The sequence below is a fragment of the Triticum urartu genome, chromosome 4 (assembly GCF_003073215.2).
Source record: "Triticum urartu cultivar G1812 chromosome 4, Tu2.1, whole genome shotgun sequence".
NCBI classification, from domain to species: domain Eukaryota; kingdom Viridiplantae; phylum Streptophyta; class Magnoliopsida; order Poales; family Poaceae; genus Triticum; species Triticum urartu.
Window position 1 is genome coordinate 222533024 of NC_053025.1, and position 27717 is coordinate 222560740.

The window sequence follows — 27717 nt, forward strand, 5'->3', positions numbered from 1 at the left end:
CCCCCCCCCCCCCCCCCCCTCCCGCTCTCTTGTTTTTTTGCCAAAGCACAACCGTCGCTCTCTTCGCCCGCACACGCGCCGCCGAACACGCCTCCAGCCTCCTTCCACTTCGAAGGAACTCTTTCATCGTCTTCGTCGTGGTTCTCCTCCTCCTCTCTACTGGTATTGGACTGGCGTGGAGCGGAGATCCATCAAGACTCGGGGTTCTTTTCTTTTCTTTTGCTGTTATAAGGAACCTGGAACCCTAGCTTGGATGGATTGTTAGGCTTTAGAGAATCTTTACTTTGTTGCGAGCAATGATACCAATGCTTGGCTTCCTCTATCTGTCTATTAGTTACTCCCTCTGTTCCAAAATAGATGACCCAACTTTATGCTAACTTTGTACTAAAGTTAGCATAAAGTTGGGTCATCTATTTTGGAACGGAGGGAGTAGTTTATTAGTATTGGTATCTGGTATGGATTGCAGCTATCAGCCATTTCACGGCAGTTGAATCGTTGTCCTTCCTTCTTAGAAATTAAGTGGAGAAGAGGACAAGGAACATTCTCGCAGCGCTGTAGTGGTTAGATAGGCATGCGGCAAGAGATTCACAATTTGTATGTTGATAACTTTTGGTTGTCAGAGCGTGGATGCTTTCCTGTCACTGATGACAGGTTCACAGCGTTATAAGATGTAGATGGAGGGGTGGTAGGCGGCGACAATGACAACCCGTTGAAATTAGGGCTACAAGAAAAGCTCGAGGCTCTTGAGACGCTCGAGATTGACTCATTTTTTGGCTCCACCCGAGACCGAAATCGAAAGGAAATGAGCTGAGTATGAGCGTTTTATGTAGCTCGCTCGATTTTAGCTCGACAACTCGACATAGTATAACTATGGATAATGATCATGGTATATATTAGAAGGAAATAGGATACTTTATTACCCTATTCTGTGTATGTGATTTTTCTTCCTAATGTCTGCAAGCAAACATGGAAGGTTAACTAAGAAAATAGCAAATTTAGGCATTAATATGGTACGTGGTCAAGCCCTGGACTAAATGTTTGTTCATGTGGTCTACCTAGTTGAAAAAATTGCCTTAGACTACAGAATTTTCATCGTCTTAGTTGGCTCGCAACTTGCTCGAGATCTTTACAAGCTGAGTATAAGCCATTTCTATGGCCTGGCCTTTAGCCCCACTCAGTCTGAGCCCGCTCAAATTTTAGTATGAGCTGAGCTGAGCCTAGTGTCACTCGCTCAAATTCAACTCATTTGCAGCCCGAGTTGAAATGTTAGGTTGGGTGGGTGCGACGGGGTAGGGTGAAAGGCAGCTACCCTCAGCAGGTGGTTCACGGGAGAAAGGGTGTGCACTCGTAATAGGCCTCAGCAGTAATTAGAGGTGGTAGCATCGCTTGCAGGTCCCTTTAACTTCCTAAGTGTAGGCTGTTTTGGCAAGAATTTATGGGTTACATCTAATGCGGGTATGTTACCAAAGAGAACTTGTTTAACGTCGTACCATCTTTGGATTTTCATTTGGGACACTAAATTAGAGAAAATACTAGGACAACAATTCAGGCTAGTATAACCCTAATTGAGGGTAATACCTGGCATCTGGGAGTGTTGATAATTTTTTAGTAGCAGTGTCTTCTGCGAGAATGTGAAGAAAAAATGACAGCTCGTACTTAGAAAATTAAATTGTATAATGTAGAAGTTAAATATAACTGTGCATATGGCAGGTGACTCGTTATTTCGTCCTGATTACTTCAGTCACGTGCAGTCATAAGCGGTATCTTAATTATAGTTGCCAAGCAGAAGAAAATTGGACAATATACTATGTCACTATCTAGGATAATAATTGTGTCAAGTTTACATCAAAACTAATTGGACGTGTTCTTTTATATTCATGGAACTTCTAGCCCAAGAAACTGTGGACCAGAGAAGCACAATCATAAATGTTATTTCAAGTTTGTTATTGTTTCATTTTTGCAATGATTGAATGGCGCAATCTATTGCAGCCGTTACTGTTCCTTTCCAGATTTATCTGGCCCAATCTTCTAGACGTACCCTGGTGATTTTATTTTAATCATGTATGGACAGCTTTGTGAGTTTTAGTGCCATATCAGGTATGATGTAAGTTCGTGGTATGCTACAAAAGATGAAATCATGGTTAGCATTAAGACTACCCACAGTGGGAGTAACATGAGTGGTAACATCACACATATCTATGTAAAATAGATGATGTGGCAGCTAATTAATGAGAGAGACAAATTGAGTAACATAGCTAGTTACTCGTACTATGAGTAACATCATACATACCAAGACAAGATGAGTCTACAACATAATAAATGAAGTGTTGCATGACACCACACATATGTTACTCCCCACTATAGAGGTAGTAACATATTTTATGTTTAGTCTCCACTATAGCTAGTCTTAACACATTTTATGTTTCTGGAGTAAGTGACTTCTCTCAAAATCCTTTGCCCTCCTAGAGTCGTAGTATCCCTCTTTACCCTTTGGCCTATCCCTACCATGTTTTATCCAAACATGTCGTTCTTGCCCTACCTTCATGCTGCACTTTAATTTATTCCTATGTCAGACTAGGGATTTATTCCAGGTAAATGTTTTATTAACGGTGTGAGATCTGAGATCTGCTTTAGACATATAGTTTGTTGCTACATCTGGGACTATTTATTGTCCCGATTTTTCAAATAATGATGTTGTTCTTTGCACCATACTTGGAGCATTTTGTGATGGACCTACTGCTACGTCTCAGATGAGTGGCAACCACAGTGTTTTTGATGGGAGTTCGATGATTGGAGGTAGAAATATAGATAAGAATTGGGGCAAAAATATAGGTTTTGCTTTACTTGTGCCTCCCTCTTGTGTGTGCTTGGCTGCTGGGTTACATAGCTACTTTATGGCATTACTCTCAGAGATGCATGGCTAGAATTGAAGGGTGAAATGAGTCCAAATTACATCAGGACGTCATATTTTACCATTCCTGAGCCCATAAGGTTAGTAATTGAACTCAATTAGTTGACCTAATCCACCTGTGCAAGAGCCCCACTTTAGCCGGACCTCCCTCTTATCGCTTGCTACCGATGCCAGACTACCACTCGATTGCCTGATGTTGAGTAGCATCCATGCCAAATTTGTGTGTTACTAATTACCAATTGCAGATAATATTGACTTACCATCCTAGAAACAATAATAATAGTTGGTCAACTATTACATCTGGAGCGGGCAAAAACGATGATACCGGATACATGAAAAATCCTAGCCTCTAGTCTCCTAGCCAACGCCAGCGGCCACTTCGGCCTTGGCCTGCACCCAATCTCGACGGCGGCTGCCACTCCGGTCTCGCCGCTATGCCCCCTCCCCTCGCCCCATGGCCTCCCCAACCGCTTCCGGTGGAGGTCGACCCCGCGAGGCCCGCTGGATGGAGTCCAGCTCCTTCCTTTGCTGGCTCCAGCAGCCTCTATGGTCTGTCGTTGCGAGGTCCTATGCAGAGAGGGTCTCGCGTCTCCCGAGTCGGACTCTCACACCGAGGCCCCTCGCCGCGACCTTCGCTTCGAGATCCATTGGTTTCCGCCGCAGGAGGAGCCCACACCTGCCCCTTGGGAGATGGTGCGCAACTGCTAGCCACGACGACCTGTGGGTGCTACCTCATTGCTAGCCTGGAGCGCAGCGCTCTGCCGCCCCTTCCCTGCCATCCTCGGGCTGAGTGCAGGCATGATGTGCGTTGCAAGCGCTGCTGCTTCTATGTTCATATGGCCCGGGCCTGCATGCTCCCACGCACCTCCTCCTAACGCTTCCCTGTGGGCCAAGCGCCCATGCCCGCGTTCATCCGGGCATTTGCGTCTAGTGCGGATCCGCCCGCGTCACAACATCGGGGGTAGGACCCAGCAGCCCCACGCCCCCGGGTCTGAGTCCGCGCCTCGCTCACCCCTTGGACCGTGGTACTCAGGATCTTCCATCTTGCCTTGTTTGTTCGTGTCCACCTCCAGGGCACTCTCGTCCCGTCGCCCGATCACAACCATGTCCGGCCACCCTTGTCTTTGCCTTTGGAGAGTGTTATGCTTCCTCCCATGCTTTTCGGAGATTGAGGCGGCCGGGGTCTCCCTCCAGCGTGCGCTGCTTGCCATGGTTGCGGCCGACAACGTTCGCTTGCCTTGTTTCCGCCTCATCCTCCACCCCTAGAGCCGTCTGTCCGGCCTTGAGTCCATCCAACTCTTCAAGGTCCTCCACCCTTGGAGCCGTCTAGCGAGCCTCAAGAAGGTGACTCGCGTTATTAGGGACTTCCTTTGGCATGACCGGAAGGAGGCTAATGCCGGCAATTGCCTCGTCAACTGGCCTAGTGTGTGCCTCCCTCTCGCTCTTGGAGGCCTCGACATCCGTGATCTTCTAACGCACTGGGATCGCCCTTAGTGTTAGGTGGCTTTGGCTCAAGGCCACTGATCCCTCCCGACCATGGCACCTCCTCCCACTGCCATGTGAGCCGGAGGTCCGCGACATCTTCCGGGCTTCTATCACGTGGACGATTGGTAATGGGCAGACCTGCCGATTCTGGACGGACCATTGGCTTAATGGTCAATCAACGACCGACATTGCTCCAACCCTCATCACCCTAGTTCCTCGCCGATGCCGCAAACGCCGCCTGGTGCGCAGGGGAATTCCCCTTCGGATTTGGATCCACGACATCCGAGGCATCCTGGGGCCTGCTGCTTCCATTGAGTACGTCGACGTGTAGCGGCACCTGCAGAATGTCACTCTTTCATCTGTGCCGGATACCATTCTTTGGCGCTAGACTGATAATGGGCTCTACACTGCCAGATCGTGCTACCTTGGGCTGTTCAATGGCTCCATCCCTGATCCACATTGGTGACTAACTTGGAAAAGCTGGGCACGACGAGTGTCAAATTCTTCTTATGGCTTGCCGGACAGGACAAATGTTGGACAGCTGAGGACATGGCTCGCCGAGGCCTCCCTCACTCTTCATGTTGCATGCTCTACGATCAAGAGCCCAAAACCATGCACCTCCTCTCCGTGGGTTGTGTGATCTCCCGCCAAGGCATCAAATCCTGGCGTAGTGCGGCCTGACCACTACTTCATCGGACGGCTCCAAGTGCTTCCTTAACTGGTGGGCATGGGCGACAAAATCATGTCCTCCGAGCCTCTGCAAAGGTCTAATCTCGATCATCCCTCTCTGCACTTGTTCTATCTGGAAACATCGCAATGCCTGCACCTTTGATAACCGACAACTGTTCCTCTCGGACCTGGTACACTATCCAGTGTTGGCGTCGAGCCCTTGCTTGCCCTTTGCGCCGGTGCCCAGCTCCCTCCCTCTCTCTCTCCCTCGCACGAACGAACGAAGGTAGAAGAAAGAAGAGACACAGGACACGGTGGTGGTTTTCGGCGCACAAACGCCATTGCCGCACATACAACATATTCCGGCGCACGAACGCCATGGCTCGGCAACAAACCGACGCCTACCCAGGGGAGCTCTCTCTCCTGCCGACCGGGCGCATACCACGGTTCTGACGGAGACCACACTCATCTTCTGGCTCTCCTAGGCTCGGCTCATTACTTCGCAACGATCAATACATAGGGGATTTTATACCCGTGCACACTCAACCCAGCCGGCACACCCGGCCACTAACTCCATGCACGTAGCACGCACTAACTAACCACGCCATGCACACGCACCCACGTCTCATGTAACGCACCGGCCAAGCAACACAGCTACTTGATCCGGTTTTCACTCAACTATAGACTTAGCCACACACAACCCGGCTAACCAACTGACTCGAGACTAACTCCAAGTCAGGATTATCCTAATATCCAGGACGAAGCGCTCACCTGGGCGAAGGCAGGTGCCAAGGGCCTGAATAATCTGATCCCTGTAACGTAGACATGTATGCTATCGGGGCTGAGCAAATCAGTAGCATGCAACACTATATGCTTGCATGGTTTTCTGTTGGAAGGAGGAACAGGGACGGTGGTAATCCGCATCTACCCAACCATATATCATCCTCCCGCTCATTCATTTTATTAGCCCCATCCTATAATATCTTCCAACGTAGAGGTTCTCAAAAAACCTAGACCAATAGATCTGAATCTTTACCCCTAAAATTCCTCTTTTTTCCTTAGTTCCACATTAATTAGTGAGAAACCATACATGCATGTCTGCATGTGCACTTAGCATTAGTTGGTGAGAAACCAAATCATCAAGGACCAACGGAGAGGACGGCTGCACAGGCAAGGAGGGAACTAATAGTAGTGGGCTTAGAAATTGAAATTAACCAAAATTTGGAGATGAGACCAGAAAAATGGATTGGAGGGACCTATTGTTAGTTATATTTATAGTGGCCGTTGGCCTTTTGCATTCTAGCCTTTGGCCTTCCCTGTACATGTATATATGATGGCTTTTGCCTCCTAATAATACTAAGTTGCTATTCTCCTAACATGGTATCATGAGCCTAGGTTAGGAATTTTTTCGCTGTTGCCTCCCTCCTCTCATGCGTACAACTCCTTGTGCTACCGCTCCTCCCACCCAGCCCGCTGTGCCCGATCCAGGAGGCGGCTTCTAGCCTTGAGCTCCATCCGCTGCTACAGGTCCGGATCGATCCGATCATCTTGATTCAAGTTGCCAGTTACCACCAACCTGATCTCTGCTGCCGGCCGTCTCTGTCATCTGCCGTTGGCTCACATCCAGTCGCCGCCCTCCAACAGCCACCGGCTCCCGTCGCGGTCTAGCAATTCCTGCCGTCGTTTGCCTGGTTTTCGCCGTGTCCGACGCTCCCTGGTCGCCGCCTGCTTCTTGCGCTCGGCCGGCTCCTCCCAATCGTGCGACTCCGCCGCCTGCATCACTGCGAACCGCCGTGCCGGCGGTGGCTCGGATTCCCTCCTCCTGCCGGCGCCCTCCAGCGGTTCCTTTGCTGCTCTTCGCCGCCGCTGTATCCCAGGTTGGGACGCCCGCCCGCTGCACGTGATCCCGTCTTGTCTGCCCTCTGTGTCGAGCTGTCCAGATCGAGGCGCTAACAGTCCGCTCGTCGATCGATTTTCTGGATCGATTTGGTCCTCGATTGATCTGCCGCTGCTCCTGACCGCTCAAGTTCAGACCCATTTTGGGTGTCAGTTTACTCTATTGGGCTCTTGTGGTGGCCTAAAAAGAAAAAGAAAAAAGAAAAAAAAGAGTTACAATGCTTTCGCCGGGTACGTCACTCCCTTGCTGCCCGGTGTTTTTCGACGGAGTTCCGTTCATTGATCCCGTCTCGCACATGTGCCTTTCATCGGTGCTTGGTGCTCGTCTGCTTGGAGATGGTGGTTGTCGCTCTGCTTCGACACCTTTTGCGACTTCCACCAGTGCTAATGGCCGCTCTACGTCAACTCCTCTCGCGGCTTCCGCGCGTGGCGATGACCGCTCTACGTCGACTCCTCTTGCGCCTTCCGTGCGTGGTGGCAACCTCTCGATGTCGACTCTTCTCGCGGCGGTGACCGCTCTACGTCGACTCCTCTCGCGGCTTTCGCGCGCGCCGATGACCGCTCTACGTCAACTCCTCCTGTGGCTTCCACATGCGACTCTTGGTCGACTCCACACGTGGCTTCCACGGGTGGTGGCGGCTGCTCATCGTCGGCTGGTGTTTCTACCTCGACATCTTTCGTCGTGTCCCTGTCTGCGTGTGAGATTGCACAACTACGACGCCTGGTTGCTGCTTGGGATTCTTCACCTATAGGTTCTGCAAGTTCCATGACTGACTCTTCGGGCAGTGAGAAACCACCTTCTTCTCGTTCAGGTACATCCCCATGGATTCTTGATACTGGAGCATCTTTCCATATGACTTATGATTCTTCCACTTTGACTTCTGTTTGACCTGTCGAGTCTCTTATTCGTGTTCTTACGGCTGATGGTACTCCCCTCCCTGTAGCTAGTCGAGGCACTCTTAGCACTTCTTCATTTCACGTTCCCTCGGTCGCTCATGTTCCTTAACTTACCATGCAGCTCATATCTGGTGGTCAGGTTGTTGACTCTAGCTGTAGGGTCATTCTCGATTTTGATTCATGTTCTGTTCAGGATCGTCGCACGGGCGCTCTGCTTGGTGCTGGTCCTCGACGCTCTGATGGTCTCTGGGAGCTTGACTGGCTTCGCCTTCCCTCCGCTGCCACCGCCACCAGTCTCGCAACCCTTGTTGCTGCATCTACTAGCTCTTTTCAGCAGTGGCATCATCGACTTGGCCATTTATGTGGTTCTCGTCTCTCATCTTTGGTTCATCGCGGTGTTCTGGGGTCTGTCTCCGGTAACGCTTCGTTGGATTGTCTGGGTTGTAGGCTTGGTAAGCAGATTCAGCTTCCCTACCCTCACAGTGAGTCGGTGTCTGAACGCCCTTTTGATCTCGTTCACTCTGGGATGTTTGGGGTCTGGCTCCCTTCATCTCGAAAGGGGGTCATCGCTACTATATCATCTTTATAGATGTTTTTTCTCGATACACTTGGATCTATTTCATGTCTTCTCGCAGTGAGGTCTTATCTATATACAAAAAATTTGCTGCCATGGTTCATACCCAGTTTTCCACTCCTATTCGTGTTTTTCGCTCAGATTCAGCTGGTGAATATATCTCACATGCGCTGCGAGGATTGCTTGCTGAGCATGGTACTCTTGCTCAGTTCTCTTGTCCTGGTGCTCATGCTCAGAATGGTGTGGTTGAGCGCAAGCATCGTCACCTTCTTGAGACAACACGTGCGATGATGATCGCCGCCTCTCTTCCTCCTCACTTTTGGGCTGAGGCTGTTACCACTTCCACCTATCTCATCAACATCCAACCATCTGGTGCTCTACAGGGTGGTATTCCTCTTGAGCGTTTTTCTGGTCATTCTCCTGATTATTCGGCGCTTCGTTCGTTTGGTTGTGTTTGCTATGTTTTGCTTGCCCCTCGTGAACGCACCAAGTTGACTGCTCAATCTGTTGAGTGTCTTTCTCGGATACAGTGTTGAGCATAAGGGTTATCGGTGTTGGGATCCTGTCGGTCGTCGGATGCATATTTCCCGGGATGTCACCTTTGATGAGTCTCGTCCCTTCTACCCGCGTCCATCCTCCTCGGCCTTTTCCATGGAGGACATCTCTTTTCTTACGTTTCCAGATACACCTTCCTCTGTGCCCAATATTCCTACTTCTCGCCCTGCTCTTGCAGATCCGACGCCGTCGTCTTCTATAGTTTCTTCTCCTCCCTCATCGCATGACTCTCCACCTTCATCACCGGTATCGTCCTCTTCTCCACCTTCATCACCAGTACATTCCCCGTCTCCATCTCCAGTGGTTCCACCTCTCCCCTCCTTTCCTTTTCATTATACTCGCTGTCGACGTGTTGTGGATGAGTCTACCGATGTGCCCTCTACTTCCGGCGTGTCGTCTTCCTCCTCTCAGTCGATGTATGGTCTTCGTTCTCGGCCTTATCCGCCCCCTGATCGATATTCTCCTTCTCATTATGGTCTTTTGACCGTTGTTGAGCCGACTTCTTATCGAGATGCTATTGTTCATCCTGAATGGCAGTTTGCCATGACAGAGGAGATTGCTGCCCTTGAGCGCACCGGCACATGGGATCTGGTTTCTCTTCCTCCTCGTGTCCGTCCCATCACTTGTAAGTAGGTCTATAAGATTAAGACTCGCTCTGATGGTTCTCTTGAGCGCTATAAAGCTCGTCTTGTGGCTCGTGGCTTTCAGCAGGAGCATGGTCGTGATTACGATGAGACTTTTGCTCCTGTGGCCCATATGGCCATTGTTCGCACACTTCTCACCGTGGCTTCTATTCGCCACTGGTCTGTGTCTCAGCTTGATGTTAAGAATGCCTTCCTTAATGGTGAGTTGCGTGAGGAAGTTTATATGCAGCCACCACCTGGGTATTCAGTTCCTGATGGCATGGTTTGTTGTCTTCGTCGCTCTCTCTATGGCCTTAAGCAAGCCCCCCGCGCTTGGTTTGAGTGTTTTGCCTCGGTGGTCACTGCAGCTGGTTTTTTGCCTAGCGCTCATGATCCAGCGCTGTTCGTCCACCTTTCGGCTCGTGGTCGCACTCTTCTTCTTTTATATGTTGATGACATGATCATCACTGGCGATGATCTTGAGTACATTGCCTTTGTCAAGGCGCGTCTCAGTGAGCAGTTTTCTATGTCTGATCTTGGTCCTCTTTGTTACTTTCTTGGGATTGAGATTTCCTCCAACTCTGATGGCTTTTTTATTTCCCAAGAAAAGTATATCCAGGATCTTCTTGCTCGTGCAACTCTTAGTGATGAGCGCACTGTTGAGACTCCTATGGAGCTTAATCTTCACCTTTGTGCTTCTGATGGTGAGCCCTTGTCTGATCCGACTCGTTATCGTCATCTTGTTGGAAGTCTTGTCTATCTCGCTGTCACTCGTCCGGATATCTCCTATCTTGTCCATATCCTGAGTTAGTTTGTTTCTTCTCCCACTTCAATTCACCATAGTCACCTTCTTTGTGTTCTACGATATCTTCGTGGCACGATCTCTCACCGTCTCTTCTTTCCTCGCTCCAGCTCGCTACAGCTCCAGGCCTATTCGGATGCTACTTGGGCTAGTGATCCTTTGGATCGCCGTTCACTTTCTGCTTACTGTGTCTTTCTTGGTGGTTCTCTCATTGCCTGGAAGACTAAGAAACAGACTGCAGTTTCCCGTTCGAGTGCAGATGCTGAGTTGCGAGCTATGGCTCTTCTCACGGCAGAGGTGACTTGGTTACGCTGGTTACTGGAGGATTTTGGTGTTACTGTTACTACACCTACTACACTCTTGTCAGACAGTACAGGTGCTATCAGTATTGCGCGGGACCCTGTGAAGCATGAGCTTACCAAGCATATTGGTGTTGATGCTTTCTTTGTGCGAGCTGCTGTGCAGGACTATGTTGTTGCTCTTCAGTATGTGCCTTCCGAGTTACAGCTGACGGACTTCTTCACGAAGGCCCAGACTAGAGGGCAACATGGATTTTACCTCTCCAAACTCAGTGTTGTGGATTCACCATGAGTTTGAGGGGGGGTGTTAGAGTTATATTTATAGTGGCCGTTGGTCTTTTGCATTCTGGCCTTTGGCCTCCCCTGTACATGTATATATGATGGCTTTTGCCTCCTAATAATACTAAGTTGCTATTCTCCTAACACCTATCTGCATGCCCCACATATTTGGAGCAAATTGATAATATGACACTTTTCCTGGAACTTTGGTCTGATGACACATCTTTCTTTTGGTTTGATTAGATGACACATCTTTGATTCATAACTGGATTAAATGACACATAAGTTTTTCTCTCCTTTTTTAGGTATGGGCCCCCACGTCACATTTTGTAGGACGATTTTGCCCCTGGTCGTTTCACCTGCCTGGCTCGATTGAACTGATCGATTGTTCCTTGAAGAGCGAACGAAAGCCGCTGCGCCGCTGCTCCTGCTTCCTTGCACCACAGCTCCTGCTTCCTCCCACCCGCGCCGCCGGTGCCCAGCACCGCCCCGCCACTCCTGCTTCCTCCCACCCGTGCCTCCGGTGCCTAGCACCGCCCCACCGCTCCTGCTTCCTCCAACCTGCGCTGCTAGTGCCAAGCACGGCCCGGCCATGCCTCTTCCCCGTGTGCTGCCAGTTCCCCGCCGCCTCTTGTCCGTTTCTTCTCATCCGGCAACGCTCCAACCGTTCCGCCCTGTCGACACCTCGTCCATCGACTCGTACAACAACATCGAATAGCTACAAAGCTACCAGTGATGGTATGCTCCGGTAACGGCGTGGCCGTGCCGGCGACGGGAAGGAGACAGCGAGGTGGCGGCGCGCCGGGAAGGAGCCACGGCGAGATAAGGCGCCGGGAAGCATGCAGCAGGATCACCTTGTTCCATACGTAGAGCTAATATATGTACGCGTGATGCATGGAGCCTCTGCATGCATGTACTGATCGAGCGAGGCGTGTTTGGATCTTCCAGGAACGATCGATGTGAAACGACCGGGGGCAAAATCGTCCTATAAAATAAGACGTGGGGTCCATACCTAGAAAGGGAGAGAAAAACTTAATTTGTGTCATTTAATCCAGCTATCACTCAAAGGTGTGTCATCCAATCAAACTAAAAGAAAGGTGTGTCATCAGATCAAAGTCCCAGGAAAAGTGTGTCATATTATCAATTTGCTCACAGATTTGCTAGTTAAGTTCGATCTTATTAGATGTAGTTCTGACTTTCTGGACCTCATTTACATAGAGTTGTGACCTCACCAGTTGTTATTTGAATGTTTATTAATTCATGATCCAGGCTATTCACTGGAATCGGAGGATAGGACTACATTAGGTTTGAGGGTCGGCTTTTTAAGCATACCTGCAGTAGACTGGTATAATCTCATGACTTCTTATATATGGCTACTTGAGTATGAATTTTCTTCTTAATTCCGGTGTAGATATATTTGACATCCAAATTTATGCTGCATATGGTTGTATTTTTTGGTTAACAGATGACTCCAAAATGGAGTGAGTGCCCTTCAAATAGTCACAGAGAACTATCTTTGCATGAAAATGGTGAGTGCAGTCTATCCTTAACAGAACACCCTTTTTGTCCGCAAGTTATGTTAGTTAACTGGCTATCAACAGAATGTGCTCAATATCTGCAGAAAATAAGGATGGCAATGTTTATAAAAGGAGAAAGATGGATAAAGATTCAAATTCACTTGTAGCAGATGAAGAAGTTAAAGAACTGACAATTCAAAGTTGCACTACCTCTGAAGATCACTCTTCACTACTGCTCCCTGTTATTAATCCCTCATATCCAGTATTTTCAAATTTGATGGCAGGTAAGATAGACCCTGTCCTAGAGCTTGAAGAGCCTGCTGGAGTTTCATTGGAGCCAAATTCTGGTGTGAACGAAAGATGTTCAGTGTCAAGTATGCCACCATCTTCCGTGATACTAGACAAAAAGGATGCTTCTGTATGGTCCTCATCAAATATACGCCCTACAGAACCGACAACAGAGCTCACATCAGCAAGGGATCTATGCATTGCTATACTGAGAAAAGATGGACTCATAACTGAGTCACAAACTAAAATCGTTTCAGAGGAATCCACTGATCGTAATGCCAACCACTTGGTGACATGCAATGCTTGTGGAAGCTTGGATGTTCCACTAAAGATGCTTATATGTGATTCTTGTGAAGCAGCATTCCATTTGCCTTGTTGCATCCCTTGTATTAAGGTGGTACCAGCTGGTGAATGGTATTGTCAGCCATGCTTGAAGAAGAAACCTAAGAGTCTTTATGGTCAACTATTAGAGGGCAAGGTCAGGTCTTCCGGGAATATGGACCAAAGGCCTCATGGCATGAGTCATATAGAGTACATGTTCAAAGATGTCGAATCATACGTTACTGGGGTTCGACTTGGTGGAGATTTCCAAGCTGAAGTGCCAGAATGGTATGGTCCCATTTCCAGGTGTGTTGACACAATTGCTTTTAGTTCTAACATTTGCATTTGTTAACTCTGAGAAAACACATTTGCATTGGTTAACTCTGAGAAAACACATTTGCATTAGTTAGGAATAACATTTGCATTGGTTAACTTTGAGAAAACACATTTGCATTAGTTATAGGAATAGTACCATGTAATTTTGGTGGAGTAAACATAAATTTCTGAAGATAGCTAATTAAATGACTATCCTTTTTTTCTTGCATTCACCATAATCTTTATAAGATATGCTCTTCATCCTTGGATCAAATTCATAGCTAAATAATCATCTTAGATACTAATCAAACTTTTTAAATTGTGCATGTGCCCAAGTCTTTATTTCATGTATTCTAAATTCTAAACTCAGAAGAACATCGTTGGGGCGTAACCCTTTTAGGGACGTGCCATATCGTGACCAGGGTGTGGTGTTAAATGGGCAAGGGTCGGGCCATCCACCCCCTGGTGGCGTGCTGTATCTTGATCTGGATACAGTGATAAGTGAGCAAGGATCAGGTCATTGCATCCTTAGTGGCGCTATATCGACCCCCGGGTGTAGTGAAAAATGTGCAAGGGTCTTCGCATTTGACTCGATGAGTGCGAAGGGTAAGGAAACTAGCCGAGCCAAGTAGGATCCGCTTAGGTAGTTGGAATGTAGGGTCCGGTAAGTTACAGGAGTTGATACATCGGTTAGGAGACGTGTTGATATCATATGTGTCCAAGAAACCAAATGAAAGGGGCATAAGGCGAAGGAGGTGGAGGACACTGGCTTCAAGCTGTGGTACACGGGAACAACTACAAATAGAAATGGAGTAGGCATCTTTATCAACAAGAGCCTCAAGTATGAAGTGGTAGATGCCAGGAGGCAAGGGACTGATCAAGAGGCAAGGGGATTGGACTATCCTAGTCAGGCTGGTCGTTGGGGATTTAGTTCTCAGTGCTACCAGCGTGTATGCCCCACAAATAGGCCACATTGAGAGCATCAATAAGGAGTTCTAGGAAGGCCTGGAGGACATGGTTAGGAGTGTACCTATTGGCGACAAACTCTTCATAAGAGGAGACCTCACTGGCCACATCTGTATGTTAACAGAGGTTTTGAAGGGTGCATGATGGCTTTGGTTATGGCAGCAAGAATCAAGGAGAGGATGTCTTAAGCTTTGCTTTAGCCTATGACACGATCGTAGCTAACACATTCAGAAAGAGAGAATCTGATCTAGTGACTTCTAGTAGTGATCAACGCTCTAGCCAGATTGATTCCATCCTCTTGAGAAGAGAAGACATGCGTGCTTGCCTAGATTGTAAGGTGACACTTGGAGTTGTCCCTCAACGTAAGCTTGTGGTGACTGACTTCCACTTTCGGATTCGTGTCCACCGGGATAAGCACGCATAGTCGCTAGAACGAAGTGGTGGAAGCTCAAGGCTTTCAAGGAGAGGGTTATTAAGGAGGGCTCTTGGGAGGAAGGAGGTGATGCAAACAATATGTGGACGAAGGTGGCGACTTGCGTTTGGAAGGTGGCTTTAGAGGAGTTTGAGGTGACCAGGGAAAGTAGAAGCAAAGCTAAATACCTAGTGGTGGAACGATGCTGTCCAGAAGGCTATTAAGGAAAAGAAAGGTTGTTTCAAATGCCCACACTTGGATATGAGTGCAGACAACACAGAGTACAAGGTGGCAAAGAAAACCACGAAGTGAGTTGTGAGTGAAGCTAGGGATTGGGCATATGAGAAGAACCTGCATATGGTGTTCATTGACTTGGAAAAGGCCTACGATAAGATGCCGCGGAATGTCATGTGGTGGGCCTTGAAGATACACAAAGTCCCAACAAAATACATTACCCTCATCAAAGACATGTATGATAATGTCGTGACAAGTGTTCGAACAAATGATGGCGACATTAATGACTTGCAATTAAAATAGAACCGCACCAAGGGTCAACTTTGAGCCCTTATCTTTTTTGCTTTGGTGATGTATGAGGTCACAAGGGATATACAAGGAGATATCCAATGGCGTGTGCTCTTTGCGGATGATGTGGTGCTAGTCGATGATAGTCAGACGGGGTTTAATAGAAAGTTAGAGCCGTCGAGACAAACTTTGGAATCAAAATGTTTTAGGCTTAATAGAACTAAAACTGAGTACACAAGGTGCGGTTTCTGTATTACTAGGCACGAAGAGGAGGAGGTTAGCCTTGATGGGCAGGTGGTACCTCAGAAGGATACCTTTTGATATTTGGGGTCAATGGTGTAGAAGGATGGTGATATCGCTGAAGATGTGAGCCATCGAATCAAAGCTGGATCGATGAAGTGGTGCCAAGTTTCTCGTGTTCTCTTGTGACAAGATAGTGCCACAAAAGCTAAAAGGTAGGTAGGATGGCGATTCGACCTATGATGTTGCATGGCACAGAATGTTGGCCAACTAAAATGGCGACATGTCCAACAGTTGGGTGTAGCAGAGATGCACACGCTGAGATGGATATGTGGCCACACAAGAAAGGATTGGGTCCAGAATGATGATATACGTGATAGAGTTGGGGTAGCACAGATTGAAGAGAATTTTGTCCAATATCGTCTGAGATGGTTTGGGCATATACAACACAGGTATCCAGAAGAGCCAATGCTTAGTGAACAGATAAAGCACACTAATAATGTCAAGAGAGGTCGGGGTAGACCAAACTTGACATGGGAGGGTCCGTAAGAGAGATCTGAAGGACTTGTATATCACCAAAGAACTAGCCATGGACATAGGTGTGTGGATGTTAGCTATCCACGTGCCAGAACCATGACATGGTTTTGAGATCGTATGGGTTTCAACTCTAGCCTACCCCAACTTGTTTGGGACTGAAAGGCTTTGTTGTGGTTATTGTTGTTGTTGTTGGTGGTGGTACTAGGCTGCTACTTGCCACTGGACAAGAGGTCTTTTGTGCTTTTAATCTTGAACGCTGATTCTGTTTTCATTGCAAAGTCTGATAATTTCAAAATATTTACCAGTAATATTTATGTTTTTATTGTTATTGATCAGTCAACTAATAGGAACTTAAAATATGATAGAAGATATGGAAGACCTATACATGTCAGGAAAATAGTAAATTTTGGAAGTCCAAAATAAAACTAAGGCCCCGTTTGGTGGTAAAGTATTTTCTAAGAATTCCAAGAATACTACAGTTTTTTATATTATCATAGTTTTATTCGCAATGAGCTGTTTGGTTGTCACAATAAACTGTAGTTTTAATACTGCAGTATTGTCGAAACCGTGGTATTTCCTCTGCATATAAAAAAGAACCCTGGACATCTTTTTTTTTAACAGAGCGAGCGGAAAAACGACGTTTGTATCTTCCTCGCTCCCTAGGTGTCGCCCCTGCCTGTTGTTCAGATCTTCTCCATGGGCAGTCATGGATAAACTGAGAGACGACGATGAAGAGAAAAAACGGTGTCCATTGTACTGCCGCTTGCGGTCCTCCGTATCTGCTCCTATGCCCCATGCCCCCAAGCAGCTGGTTGCCCCGCTGGCCAACTCATGCCATGGTCGCGGTACTGGCTGCTCTGCGAACCCCCAACGCACTATTGTCCGAGCTCGAATGTGCCCTGCGCACTCCTAGTTGTGTGTTACTGCTGGTCAAAGCTGTGTTGTATGCGTGCTGTTTTGCCATTGGCCGTGCAGCCGCCGCCATGCCGCGACCTTGCTAGCTGCTGGTCATCCAGCACGCACTGCTCGTGACCGCCGCAAACATGAATGGCACCACGATGTGCCCCATGCGCTCCACCCTGACGAGCTCGCTGGAGCCCATGCCGCCATGCGTACGTGTCGTCGAACGACTATAGCTAGCTAAGTTACGTTGATGCATACAAGCACTAACCAAACATGTCACAGTATTCTTAATACTTCAAAATACTTTGTTCTGTCAAAACTGTGGTATCTTGTGCCTACATGCTAAAATATTGTAGTTTTGCAATACTACGGTTTTTGCAATACTTTGCTACCAAACATAGCCTAAAGGTTTGAGAACAAAGTTGCCTGCACTCATGACTGGTTGGTTGCAGTGGCGGAGCCAGGATTTGCGACATGGGTATGCGGAGTAAAACAAGTTTTTTTCTGCACAACAATGTAACATATAAAAATGTTCATAATACGAACAACGAAACTATAAATTATTACCTGGCTATACAAGTGCCAACTGTAGCTCGTTGGAAGGTGGATGCTCTTATTTTGATCCTGAACTTGGGTTTCAACGTCGATAGATACCGATGTCAGTGTTGATGTCAAACTTATGTTCGGCGCCTTTGAAGCTCTCCCCCACAAACGTTTCAAATCATCATATTTGTTCTTCATTGTTCACACCTATACACATTAAAAACATGTTGGATAGTAATGATGGCATGGTGGACAGTCTTAAAAATTTGAATGTTCATATTTCAGAAATTTAGGTGCATAAACTTCGCCTTCTTTTTCTTGCAGTTCTTCACAAGTTTTATAGTAAAGAGCCAATGCAAACCGCCCTCAAAATTGACTGGATGATGCAATAGATGAATGGAAAAAATTAGGGAACCAACATAATCCTCTATACTTGTCCAACAATTCCGAGAAATCAAGATTAAATGTTCACAAAGAACAATCAGTCAATCAGACGATGGGCTAATTGCGCACGCCGTCGTTGGCGATCTGTCTTCTAGCTGGCAGATGCGTCATGCGCTGGTGCGCGCCATGACGCTGTCGAGTACGTACTGCAAAATATGTGGGCAGGCGAAGGAGACCGAGCAATGAGAGATGGCAATCCGCTACAGCCGAGATGAGATGATGCAATGGTTGCTTGATGGCCGCCGATGAGCGAATGCGGCGCCGCGATGTGTTGAATCAGCAGAATCACAGGCTCGAGTTGCTGGCTCGTGGCTCCTGGAATAGTTGTCTCGTCAACTTCGACCAATCTGGCTAGCGATAAGCCTGAAAATAAGGCCCAGTAGCAATGTGCTAGCAACGTAGCAGCCCAATATAGGCCCAAGTAACGCTGAATCGTTATTTTCTTCGTTTCCCATGTTCTCTACGTACAAATAGGCTGCCATACGTGACATACAATCATACCGGAGCTTATATACTGAAAAACTTTTGCAAAAATCATTGGGTATGCATTGCATACCCTTGCATTAGCCTAGCTCCGCCCCTGGTTGGTTGGGAATATAGTGCAATCAGATGGCTTCTCTGTTGCAAACTTATGGTACCGTATACCCTAGTTCCGAACTAGTATCTAATTTATTCAATGCTGTAGTGTTGGTGTAGTCCAACAAATAAATTTTATTAAGAACTCATAATGTGTTATCTTGTGGTATGAGTGGTTCCTGTTTAGTTTTGCTTACATTCTTAATGCTCTTGTTTCATGTTTATGCTTCGTTTTCTAAACAATTTATTCTACTTCGTTTTGTGTCGTAGCGATGGTTATTTCACAGCGCCCTCTGAATTTGATCCTGCTGAACTCATGAAACTGAATGTGAGATTTGTATTTTTGAGTTAGTAGTACTTCCTACATACAGTTTCTTAAGCTGGTTTCTTGCTTGCGTAGTTCTGTTCAAAGAATAATCAGAACAAATCTTCAAGTTCAACTGGTAATTGGGTACAATGCCGTGAGGTCTTGAGCACAGGAGATCCTAACAAGCCAGTAATCTGCGGCAAGTGGAGAAGGTAAAGAACTTTGCAGTTTTTTATTTGATAGGTATTTCTATTAACTTTGATTTTATAACAGCTCAATTAGTGCAAATATCAAATTTTAAATTGCCATGTCAGCCTCTCTCATCTGAGTTACTGCATGCTTGTTACTTATGATTCGCTTTTGTACAAATTCCCTAAACATTCTTTAGTGTGTAGAAGCTACAAGCCTAGAACTATCTTTTCCATAGTACCTCAAGGTTGTTTGTATTGGTTCAACTGTTTGTTACCTCATCTGAACTATAAACTAGCCACACTTGCTTGATTTCTGGTCTGAAGCAGGCACACAGCACAAAAAGTGACATGATTTGGACCCGACATACGTTTTTGCTAGAAATAGACCTTAAGATCTGAACCCCACATAAGTTTTGTTAGAAATAGACGTTGGGTCTTCCACAAGAATTATGAGTTGACGAGTCGAGCCGAGGTTGAGACTCATAGACTAATCGTGACTACTCTAGACTACTGCCGGACTAGTCGACATGGTACTGCAGTACTCAACTTACAGTACTCAGCTACTAATACATAGTATGTAGCATACGTTGTATAGTACCGTACAGCATACAATAAAAATTGAATGCATGGGAAGTGAATGAAGAACCCGAAGCTGGGCCAATTGTAATATCCAATGGCCAGGGCTGCAGGGGAGAAATCAAACCCAAGAAGGGAAGGAGTGAAGGGAGAAATTACTTGCTACAACATGAGAGGAGTGCTTGCTTGCCATCACTGACGGATCCAGGAGGAACACAGCAGCAGAGGGGCGGATCCAGCAGAGGAAGAGGAGCAGAATGCTCCTGGCCACCACCGCCGGCAATGGCGGGTCAGTGGGTGGTGGCTGCGGCCTGGTCCCAGGTGAGGCGCACAGGCGGCTCGTTGTGGAGGAGCCTGAAGAGCTAGGGTTGCAATTTTTCCCTTCCGTGGGCTGCTCACTTATCCCTTCAAATCCAGTCGGTAGACTCAAACACGATACACGAAAAGACGAAGTTTGCCGAGGTTCTGACCACCTGCCACGGCTGGTCTAGCTGCCCCTGCCATGTGTGGCCTGTCCGTCCCTCTTGCGATCTTCTGTTTAAACCTACCTATTTTGTCTATTCTGTTTTGGTTATCCTGTGGTGCCTTTATATATTAGGCCCAGGTTACAAGTGTTTGACTACAACACCCAACTCCTTGCTTATACCCCATAAACATATTTGACACAAATTTAACAAGTTCCGCTTTCCCTTGTTCATATCTTACATATCTTTGTAGATATCTCTTACATTTTATCATTGGGATCTCCTGTAGGGCACCCCTATATGTTAGTCAGTCAGATGATTGGGATTGTTTTTGTTGTCTTCTCTGGGATCCAGCTCATGCTGATTGTGCTGTTCCACAGGTAATTATTTCTTGATTTTTTAAGTAATGTATAGCATCTTAGCGAACTTAATACTTAGTGGCAGCTACCGTAATGTAATTTCTAAGGTGTTACTGTGCAATATTGTCTTAGTTCCTAGGATATATAAGAAATTACAAACATATGTACAAACGAATATTCTTTATTTCTGTAGTTAAGAAGTCATTCGTCATCAATTCTAGAAGTTGTATAGTGTTATCGAGAGTTCAAGGTGTAATTATTTTGCATGTAAGGTCCAAAATATCATCAACCCGTTGTATGTAACGGATATTTGCAGTGGCGGAGCCAAGGGGGGACGAGCAGGGACCAGGCCCCCCCCCCCCCCAATGTTCGCCTCGTACAGGAGCACTTAGTCCGAAGTTAATTAGAATTAGGCCATTTAGGCATAACCCCCCCCCCCCCCCCCAGCACCCCCCATCATATGTGCGCTCCAAAGGGCATACCGCGGAGCCAAGCAATATCGTAGCCCCAACGTCAACGAACTCAGTAGCCCATACCTAGCCAGACCCATATGAACCTTTGTACTCCAATAGTAGTGACCCACGAAACGGAGCACACGTGCACCCACAGGAAGCGCAAAGACAGGACGGCTTGAGTCATATGATACTAAGACAGATACCGAGCAGTATATTTCGGATCAAGCAGAAACATAGCGAACCGTTTCGCAGCGGCGGGCAGTTTCGCCGCGTTGGAATATAGTGTGGGGACCGGCGCGGAGCGGAGAGCCATCGCAGATACCGATACAACACCACAACGAAGGACAGAAGAGGGGCTAAATAGGGGCCAAAACAGTTTATTAAGCCGCATCCCCGGCAACTACACGAACCCACCCTACTATCAGAGACAACGAAACAAAAATGCAGGTCAAATCGCATATATTCTCTCTTACACTTCTTTGTTTATTTGTTTTGTGCGATAAAATTTAGATGGATAAAGATGGGGCCAACGCATCAAACCCGCTCAGGGTTCTCATAAACATTTATCCTGGGGTCGTCAGTAATCGTATATATTTTTGTTCTAAAGATAAAAACACTCGGCGGATCGTACGCATTACATCTCCTAGCTCCTTCGTACGGCGCGGAAATTATCGATATAAGATGGATGAGTAATGGCTATCTAAGCCTTCAGGTCGTTCTGCATATATATCTGGGGTCGCAGTATTTGCTTAATTTGTTTGTGACGTACAAATAACGGTCAGTCGCTCCTTTCGTTGGCGCTAATGGGATTTATTCCGATATAGATGGAATTAGTATTGCTAGTTGGCCGCAATGTTCTATGATTTGAGACGAAATATATAAATCACTGATCAGCAGATGTTGTTAACCTCGAGGCAAAATTGAATACTTCGTAGGCAAATCAAGAATGATGCAAGATCTAGATTCTAAAAATCACCTATAAAAGATTTTTAACTTGTTAATCAACTTGCTGGTGTGTGTAGTCCTGGATGAAGAAACAAACAGTCTATTTGATTCTTGAAGAAACGCAATGGGATCCGGTTAACTAATACAGGAATCACTACCCTACCCCCCCCCCCCCCCTATGTCTAAATCCTGGCTCCACCCCTGGATATTTGAACGGTTGAAAATATCTTGAGAAGAACAACTTTAAGTTCTTAGTCTAGTCTCTATAATTTTTTTAGGTTTGTGGTATTGTAAATTATTATTTAACTCAGTGCAAATTACTTCTACACAGAAAATTATACGGCTGTAGTTCCATTGTATTTTGTGTAATGGTTTTATTGTTAGAAGGTACTCTACTTTTTCAAGGATGCTCTAGCGGCTGCCTTGTTCTTAAACATGCTGTACAATACTTCTTTTCCTCGGTATTCTAGAGCAAAAGAAGCCAATATTTAAGCATACCCCCATGCTTCCACTATTTTCGTGGCTGCGATTACATTTTCTTATTACTATACAAATTGAAGTATTTATGCATGTATTGCATACTTTCTGTATTTATCTCTTATTACTAAACATACTAAACACTTTGGCTTGAATTTCTGTTGGAGAAAAATACATGTTTGCATTTTGCGTATATTGGTTGAACTAGCAGAGTGGTGTAGTATGTTTTCCATGTCAAGTGTAATAGTGCTGTGTAGCTGTGTAGTTATTCCCTTCTATGGGGTATATGTACATATGTACCTTGTATATATCTGGCCTGTTTGGCCCATAGCAATACTAAGGTCCATTTCATCACACTCTAACATGATATCAGACAGGATAGGGTTTCCCAGCTGCCACCCCTGGGTTGCTGTATGGCTGCTGGCGTCGAGCTGCCCTAGGCGTGGCCTGCCCCTCCCTTTCTCGATCTCCATCCAGGACCCCTCCTATCGACTCTTCTCAGCCAGGCCCTCAGCAGATCCGCCCCCACTGAGCAGGAGATTATTGCTTTGTTTCGTCGACTGGTTGCCTCTGCCTCGTCCTCGCCATACAGGTCTGCTTCTAGTGCTTGTGGTTCCGCACCACCACCTCCTCCTGGTATATCATCTCCATGGTTTCTTGACTGGTGCTTCCTTTCACACGATACCAGACTCTTCGTGTCTCACTGTACTCAGTCCTCCTGATGCACGTCTCCGTGTTCACACAGCCGATGCCCGATGGCACCTCACTTCCCGTTGTTGGACACGACACTCTTTCTACTTCGTCTTTAATGTTCCCACTATGTCTCATGTTCCCAAATTGACTATGCAGCTTATGCCAGCCGGTCAAATCGTTGATCATGCTTGTCGTATTATTCCTGAATCTGACTCCTGGTGTGCTCAGGATCGATGCACAGGGCTTCTGGTGGGGACTGGTCCTAGGAGACGTGACTCTCGGGGCCTATGGGAACTTGATTGGTTGTACCTTCCTTCTACTTCCTTTGCTAACTAGTCGACCAGCTCCACCGCCTCTGCTTCAGCCATTGCCTCAACCACTTCTTTTTGGGAAACTGATCTGTTTCAGCCGGACGTATATCAATCGCGCATCAGCCGCCTCCTTTGTGCCCCACGTGTCCCCTGGGCCCGGGCACCACGTTCTCTTTCCTAATTATCTTTTCCACCGACTACTCTCAGCCATATCTTTCTTTGGCACGAGTCAACCAGCACATCCTCTCCGATCTGGATTTCTTTGCTCTCCCTTTCGCCCTGGCGATGCTGCCACCACTACGGCAAGGCGGCGCCATGATGCTTCACGCCGGAGACAACCTCGATGCTGCAATACGCCATCGTCACCTGTCTTGTGACAACGAGCGGCGATGTCGTGAGGGGGAGATGCGGCATGCCGATCAGCCGATGGATGTCGATGCTGTAGACGGGCGCCGGTGTTGCAATCCCCATCGTCGCCGGTGCTGCAAAGGCGGGCGGCGTTGTTGTGAGGGGAAGGTGCAGCGTGTTGAGCCACCATGGCTGCCCCGAGCGGGTGCTACAAGTCGGCGTCAACGCTGCAAGCAACTACGTCGTCGGTGCTGCAACGGCGGGGCGGCTGCTGCGAGCAAGCACTGCAGGCTGGTGTCGATGCTGCAAGCTGGTGATGCTGTGACGGAGGACGAATAAGTTACGATGGCAGGATGTTGTGAGGCCAGCGGCGTTGTACGGCGAGGGGAGCGCCCGTGCTGGGTGGGAGATTCCCTGAGATGTTGTGAGGCCGCTCACCGGAAGCATCTGATGCTGCAAGGCCACTCGCCAGAAGCATCTCATGCTGCAATGACGCATGCTGGCGGGAGCGCTGGTGCTAAGAAGAGACAGCTGTATGCTGCGAGGCCTCTCGTTGGAAGCATCGGATGTTGCGAGGTCGCTTGCTGGAGGAAGCGCCGGTGCTGCGAGGCGACTACCAGATGTTGCATGACATGCTTCAACGACCACTTCGACGAGGCATGCTGCGACGGCATTGACGACCGCGGTGATACTTCGACGGCCATAGCGACGAGGCGTGCTGCGACGGCATCAATGACCGCGGCGATGCTGCTACTGCAATGACCATCAGGATGCTGCGACGTCGACCGCCAAGGCGTTTATGTTCGCGTGACGATGCTGCGGGGTGACTGCGACGGCGGTCGGCGGCGTGTTGAGCGATGCTACGATGGATGGCGACCGAGCGGCGATGCTGTTGGGGAGTGGGCAGAACTGCTACTACGATGCTGGTCGGCCAGCAAAGCGTGAAGGTAATGCTGCGACGGCCACAACAATGTTTGTATTGCAGCATCCAGAGGTCGCCCTTTCGGCGAGGACGATGTGTCCGACGTTGCCGCGGTGACGCTGGTTCTATGACGGATGTTGGCTTGCGATAGGGAAGAAAGAAGCTAACAGCCCTGCTACGTGCATCATGTGTTGCGACTGTGATAGAGAGTACTAAGAGGAAGCTCGTTGTCACTTCATCCGGTTGCTCGAGACGTCCAGATCGGATGGCTGGGGAGGCGGCTGTTAACTGGCGTTTTACAGCTGGATGGTGCCTAGCAGGCCCCCTTCTTTTGTCCACATCTCTCATGTTGTCTGCATTTTGAGCCAGTCTGTTTCGGCTCCTACTCAGCTTCAGTACTTCCACCAATTTTGGGTTCTACGATATCTTCATGGCATCTCCTCTCGCCACCTTTTCTTTCCTTGTTCGAGTTCCTTGGAGCTTCAGGTGTATTCTGACGCCACGTGGGCTAGTGATCATGGTGATCGTTGATCCCTTTCAGCCTATTGTGTTTTTCTTGGTTCATCTTTGATTGCCCGGAAGACTAAGAAACAGACATCGGTTTCCTGTTGGAGTGCTGAGGGTGAGTTGAGGGCTATGGCAGCATTGACAACTGAGGTCACTTTGTTGCGGTGGCTTCTTGATGATTTTGGGGTTTCTACTACTGCACCGGCTCCTCTCTCTTCAGCACCGGCGCAATCAACATTGCTCGTGATCCTGTGAAGCATGAGCTCACCAAGCACATTGGTGTGGATGCTTCTTACATGCGATCGCAGGTGCAAGACCGGATTGTGGTTCTCCAGTTCGTGCCCTCTGAGCTCCAACTAGCAGATTTCTTCATGAAGAACGAACTCGAGCCCACCACAGCTTTTTTCTTTCCAAACTCAGTGTTGTAGACCCACCCTGAGTTTGAGAGGGGAGGGGTGTCAAGTGTAGTACTGCCATGTAGAGGGTGGTGTAGTTATTCCCTTCTGTAGGGGGTATATGTGCACATGTACCTTGTCTATATCTGGCCTGTTTGGCCCATAGCAATACTAAGGTCAATTTCATCGTACTCTACACTCCAAACTTCAGTAATAAATTGAGTAAGGTTTTGAATACTCGTTAGAAACTGCTTCTGCTTCGAATATACAATGTATGACCGATATCTCAGGAAATCCTGCTGGTATCTGGCCATCTACTAGTACACAAAATTTGGTTAGCCTAGTATACGTCCCGAATAGTAGATACACATGCTACTTCAAAGTGATGCCTTTTAATCTCTCGAAATATTATCGTTTTCTGCAGGAGTTGGATACAGATGAAGTCTTAAAGCAGCTAAAATATGTAAATGCGGTAAAATTTCATCCCTAGAAACCAGTGCATTTTATTTAGTTCTATTATGGATTCTAAAACTGTTTCTTTTCGGTTTTCGGGTACAAGCCTATGCACATTAGAAAGGAGGACAGGAAGTTTCTTGAATCGGGAAAGGGGTGAGCCTCTTTGTTTTGTAGGATTCCAAAAATGTGGGAATCGGGAAAAAATTATGTAGGATTGCAGTGGTATGCTTTAAATCCTATAAGATTGATTGCATCATAGGAGAACAATAGGAATTTTTCCAGGAGGTACGAGTCAATGAAAGTTTTCCTGTGAAAATTAATTCAAATGAGCCCACAGGAAAAAGTGCTATGGATTATAATCCTACAAATCAAACAACCCACAAAGGAAAAGTTCATAAGGATTACAATCCCCCAGTATTCCTATGGAAATCCTTTAAACCAACAGATCCTGCCATTTGAGAGTAGCGTTGGGACCGACCAGCCTACATTAGGGGTATTCGAAATAAGGTTTAGAGAAACCATTCAAAACGGTTTCAGATAAGTGCTAAATGGGTGAACTCCAGACGTATATATGTGCATCACTGGTTTGCACTTGGTGGGGTCAACCCGGATGATCGCCCCTCATTTACATCATAAATCTGTGCCTCACCGGTTCTCTTGATGAACCATCCTTAGAGCATGGTACTCTGCTCTAAAGTAGATTGCGTCATGTATATTACTGGCCTCTAGTCATTTACTCCCTCCATTCCTAAATATAAGTCTTTCTAGAGATTCCAATATGGACTACATACGGAGCAAAATGAGTGAATCTACACTCTAAACTACGTCTATATACATCCGTATGTAGTTCATATTGAAATCTCTAGAAAGACTTATATTGAGGAACGGAGGAGGTAGATGTTATCTTTGGTTTAGGGAGCTAAGATTATTTTTTCTGTTTAGAACAGGAGATTAATTTGTATTCAAAGACATGTGGAATCTAAATAATATGTTTAGATTCCACTTTCTTTAAATAATACGTCTCCTGGTCTAAAATAAAGTGGAATCTAAAATGTCTGAAGAATAAAGAAAGTGGTGGTCTAAACACAAACAGTGTAATGAATATATCTCTGAACTTAAAATCATGCGGTGACCCCATTGTTTGAATTTGTTTTTTTACCCGGAGCATTGTTTGAATTTGAACTAACATGTCCTTCTCTCTGTTACCAATATATTCAGGTGAAGAATCGTCTGACTGACCGTAAGCATAAGCCTGCTTAAATGCAAGGATGGCACAGTCGTCAAATACCTCACAAAGGGTTATTGGGCATGATGTCATGTAGTGAGCCATCTGTTGTCAACACAATCTGTTGGTGACTCTTCATTTAATTGACCATAGTCGTCCTCCCCCCTTTCAATTGCGAACATAGGTTTTGATCCAAAAGAATTGTACAACATGTTAACGCAGTTTTCAGAGCAGTGTACCGCCACTGATTTCAGCCGTCACTGCCAAACAATCTACACCCAGTTTTGTTCGATTTGACTTTTGGGTGCGAGGGAACCAAATCAGCTAGCTATGATTGTCATTCTACAAATTTATTTGATGTTTGTATCTTAAGAGGGGACCAAGTTGGATTCCATTTTGTAATGCCTGTCAGTATGTGTTTGCAGAATCTGTAGATATTGAGTTCGACCGTGCCCCAAAGAACTAACATTCTGCATCGGCAGTCAACATTTTGTACAAATGAAATGATCATA

At 46.9% G+C, this 27717-nt stretch overlaps 1 protein-coding gene across 9 annotated transcripts; it reads left to right on the plus strand.

Moving 5' to 3' along the window:
* The first annotated feature begins 22 nt into the window (after window positions 1-22).
* LOC125551343 lies at window positions 23-27717 on the plus strand. 9 transcript variants are annotated; one of them, XM_048714548.1, is made up of 10 exons: window positions 28-203; window positions 12260-12335; window positions 12456-12519; window positions 12612-12707; window positions 12792-13421; window positions 18841-18902; window positions 18975-19093; window positions 20402-20492; window positions 25949-25996; window positions 27199-27717. In XM_048714548.1, exons 3-10 carry the CDS (start codon window positions 12456-12458, stop codon window positions 27238-27240), a joined length of 1152 nt encoding a protein of 383 aa, XP_048570505.1. In that variant the 5' UTR covers window positions 28-203; window positions 12260-12335; the 3' UTR covers window positions 27241-27717. The 9 variants fall into 9 exon arrangements, with proteins under 9 accessions (XP_048570506.1, XP_048570504.1, XP_048570503.1 ...); XM_048714545.1 differs by having other exon boundaries at window positions 27-203; window positions 12612-13404; window positions 18845-18902; XM_048714550.1 differs by lacking the exon at window positions 12612-12707 and having other exon boundaries at window positions 27-203.